Here is a 4,335-nt window from a genome sequence, read left to right on the forward strand (position 1 = left end):
CTCCTCTTCTTCATCTATACAGGGTGCAACACGAGCGCCTGCACATGAAGCACAGAGGACACGAGGCCATGCACGCAGAGATGGTGCTGATCCTCATCGCCACGCTGGTGGTGGCTCAGATAGTCCTGGTGCAGTGGAAGCAGAGGCACCACCGCTCCTACAATGTGAGTGCTGCCAGCTGGGAGGCTAAAGGCACTGATTTGTCTCTTTTTTTATGGTAAAAACCACAAACATGTTTAACAAATCATGTTTAATATAAATGGTAAATTTTAGAAACCTATGTAGAATTTTTCAAACAACTCTTCACCACAAGACACAGGGGCACACCACAGGGGCACACCACAGGCTTGACACTTTCAGGGTGTGTCACTCCACCTGTTGTCCTCCTGGAGACAGCGCTTACATTTGAGTCTGCCTTTAGTGGCTTTTTGGGCAGCATCTGTGTCGGTGACAGTTTGAACAGGAATGTGTTCAGCTCTGCTGCTGTGGGGAACACCTGTCTTGTCCATCCCACAAAGCTGACGCACACTATAGAATCTTTGTGCGCTATGGACTGAACCTGGTTGGCGCTGCATATCTCATGATGCAAGGTGAATGCATTTGTTGTCGCAATGTCCACAAAATGCAGCAACATGGTCCTGTACCAGCAGGCAGTTTTTCTGTGAGTGAAATAATACTGAGTGAGCTGGTCAGACAGGTCAATCCCGCCCATATTTTTATTATATGGCATGATTGGTGTGGGACAGGAGATTTCTCTGATAGCTAAGTGTCCATCCTTCACCTTTCTCTTCACCGTCTCCCCTGAAAATGCAGGGATGGATGGTGGAGCACACGGACACCTCCCGTGTGTCCATCCACTTCACAAAAACAAGTGGGCCCTCTGATCCATCTCAGATCCTCTGACATTTTCTGTTCAGAGCATTTGCCCTGTCTTTGGGACATCCTTTTCTGTTTTCCCTGTAGGTACCACATGCACCAAACCTCATGCTTGTCAGGTCCAGGAACAGTCTGGGACTGGTATAAAAATTGTCTATGTAAACATGGTATCCAGTGCCAAGACAAAAAAGCCGAATGAGGTTCATCACCACATCATAGGCCAGCCCATGCTCAGTTGAAGTTTGATTCTTGCCAGTGTATATGGTAAAGCTGATGGTGCAGCCACTTCTTGATTCAGCCAATATAAACATTTTCATCCCCCATTTAGTCGATTTGTCTTTCATATATTGTGTCATCCCAGTTTTTGCTTTGGTTGCCACCTTTCATCCTTTCATCTACTGACAACTCCCTCCTTTTTAGTAATGAGCCTGGCAGGCACTGAGGATCTCATCATTTAGAGGCCTGACTCTAAAATGCTTGTCATGGCCTGGTGTTCCTTTCTTTGCGTCATTTTTTTTAAAATCCACCTCAGGATCACTGAGGTGGATGTTCCAAAATATGGTGAAGAACCTGTCTCTCATCATCACTATGGATGGAAGGGGCACAGACAAGATATGATTCTGTCTCCAGTAATCTCTGAGATTGGAAGTGACACAAGTGACATGTAAATCAGGAGACCAAAAAACTGATAGAGATGTTCTGTCTCAGTGCATTTGTATTTTTTTCCTAAATGATGATTTTTGTTTATTTATTTTTTATTTATTTATTTGCAGCATTTTTGTTCGTGTTTGCACAAATCTGTATTGACTGTGTGAGTAGCAAAAAACGATAAGAAAAAGTCTGTTGGACTATGGGGGCAAAGTGTCTCTATCTGGACTCCTGGTGTTCTGCTAATTTCTGGGGCAATGTCAGCATCCTTCTCTGACTTCCAGGACTCAGAGCTGAGGTGTGGCTCTGCTGCCTGGGCCAGTGGAGATCAGGACCTGGTGGGTGTGTCACGCCTTCCCTCTCTCTGCAGACCTCCTAGTGCACTCTGTGTGGATGTGAGAGGATCTTCTTCCTCCCCTCCTCTTCCCCTCTTTACATCTTGTAGAACAAAACCCCTTTTATTAATATTTTATAAAGAAAGTTATGGGTACATATTTGCATAACTTTTTAGGTATATGTACAAGTAGCGGTAATTACAAGTACGAAACATGTACTGCGCTTCATAAATGAGTAACAAATGTAGTACATAACAATAACCTACAGCACACCAGAAAAATAGATTCAGACTACCTTTTAGGCTCAGGTGCAGCGACACGGCTTTAACAAGAAGAAAAGTCAGTCATTCACCACCATCTTTCTCTTCTTCCTGCGCACTAAAATTCTCAAATTGATTTCTGCGTAATCATTTGAGCAGTTAAAGTGAGGAGTGTTAACAGCTTTAACCATGTGCATCATGACCATACTAACAAAAGTTTAAGCATGCAGTAGAAGTTGTAAAGTTGAGTATGGTAAGCACAAGCCACATGGCGAGGTTTCTGTAAAGCCAAATGTCAGATTTTCAGTTGTAGAAACGATCAAAAGTTTCTTGTCCTCTGATGATGGAAAGAAGCTAGAGGAGGCGGTTTGAGAATAAATTTGGCCACGTCCTGAACGTTTCTGCTGTACCTTTTCCTGTGTGAAACCTATTATAAAGTTGGCATCAGCTGTGGTTAGAAGCTGCAAGGTTTTATGCACAGGATGTTTGTCTTTATTTGCCTGGTGCCATTGTTATTCATGTAAGTACAAAGTAATAAAACTATTTTTTTATATTTTAATATTGAGGATTAAGTTTTCTCAGGCTCCTGAGAAAACTTAATCTTTTTGCCTGTTTTATAGCCTTAACTACATTACTGATGTTATTTTCTCACAAAGGAAATCCTCCAGAGGAAACAAGTCACCTTACACTTGTTTACAAGCATTTATTGTGTCAGTGTCAGTGTCATTCTGCACATGTAAGCTTAACTGCAGCTGTTAGCATATACTCACTCCTGCTAGCAGTGATGTACAACAATGCTGTTTCCCCATCTGCAGGTGAAAATCCTGAAGGATAATGTCCAGTTAAGCTTAGTTCAATTATGCAGCAGAACAAATCCACGAGTGACTGATTCCAAAAACACCAAATTGAAGGTTTTGGGGTTTTGGGCTCAGTGAAAGTCTGGACATGATCCAGTCATGATGCTTTGGCCTCACCTTAAACAGGTCATGCTCAAAACTCCACCATCAAGGCTGATTTAAAACAATTCTGCAAAGAAGAGTGGGCCAAAATTCCTCCATGGTGCTCATTGGCAGTTAGTTGTTTGCAGTTTTTTTTTCCCCACCAGGGTCGCACAACCAGTTATGTGGATAAGGGGCAATTAGTTTTTCACATATGGCCAGGTAGGTTTGGATAACTTTTGGAAATAATTTAAATAATTCATGTTGTATTTACTCTGCTTCAGGCAATTATCCTTGGGAAAGATGGTGACTCCAAATTGCTGTTAATGTGTGTGAATGTTAGTGAAAAAGCAGCTAAAGTTTAGTTTGTGTGACTGGGTGAATGAAGGATGTTGTATAAAGGACTTGGTCCTCTGGGAGAGAAGAAATGTGCTATTTTCCATTCACGCCACTGTATGCAGCAGGCTTAGTCTGATACTGAATACGGACTACGTCTCTGTCCTCAACAGCTGGTGACTCTGGTCCAGATGTGGGTGGTTCCTCTTTACTTCACCATCAAACTGTACTGGTGGCGTTTTCTGTCCATGTGGGGGATGTTCTCCGTCATCACTAGCTACGTCATCTTCAGAGCCACCCGCAAGCCGCTGTCCTGCAGGACGCCGAGGTAAGGGGAACAGTGGAGACAAACTAAAGAGTTTATTTTACTGCAACAAAGGAAAGACCAAAGATTTCACAACGGATTATCTGAGGTATGGCAACTTACATACAATTACACCGTATTTTATCCTTTGGCTAATTAATATACAGTTTAGAAATAGAGACCCATTACAGTTGTAGACATCTGGGTCATTATGTTTATAAATAATGTAGAATTTAAGCTTTAAAATTAAGTATTTTCGGTTTATACACTTGTGAGCCCTTTTTGGCTTTATACTTTATAATAAGATGAAAAACATAAAACCAACAGAAAACTGCAAAACAAAGGCAAATAAAAAGATATACATACATAAAATTTAACAAAGCAAAACCAATTAGAACTTTAGCTCCTAATTTTAAAACCCTTTTATTCAAAGCAGATGTGTCCAGTGACACATGACAGTGTGTCATGGTGAATGATAACTAACAAGACAACTATTGTCTTTGTCTCTTTGAATTTCCAGGATGGTCTACAAGTGGTTTCTGCTCATCTACAAGCTGAGTTATGCAGTCGGGGTTCTGGGCTACATGGCCATCATGTTCACCATGTTCGGCTTCAACGTCTTCTTCAGGTGAGTCAGT

At 41.8% G+C, this 4,335-nt stretch overlaps 1 protein-coding gene across 1 annotated transcript in view; it reads left to right on the forward strand.

Moving 5' to 3' along the window:
* Positions 1 to 28: 28 nt before the first annotated feature.
* rnf175 (ring finger protein 175) overlaps positions 29 to 4,335 on the forward strand; it is a 22,993-nt gene continuing 18,686 nt past the window's right edge. Inside the window, exons 1-2 of the mRNA XM_013907783.1 lie at positions 29 to 164; positions 3,567 to 3,643. Coding sequence (XP_013763237.1) covers positions 45 to 164; positions 3,567 to 3,643 — 197 coding nt within the window. The 5' untranslated portion in view covers positions 29 to 44. The remainder of the gene's footprint in view (positions 165 to 3,566; positions 3,644 to 4,335) is intronic.

This window comes from Pundamilia nyererei, unplaced genomic scaffold (assembly GCF_000239375.1).
Source record: "Pundamilia nyererei isolate P.nyererei 1_Seehausen unplaced genomic scaffold, PunNye1.0 scaffold00522, whole genome shotgun sequence".
In the NCBI taxonomy this organism is placed as follows: domain Eukaryota; kingdom Metazoa; phylum Chordata; class Actinopteri; order Cichliformes; family Cichlidae; genus Pundamilia; species Pundamilia nyererei.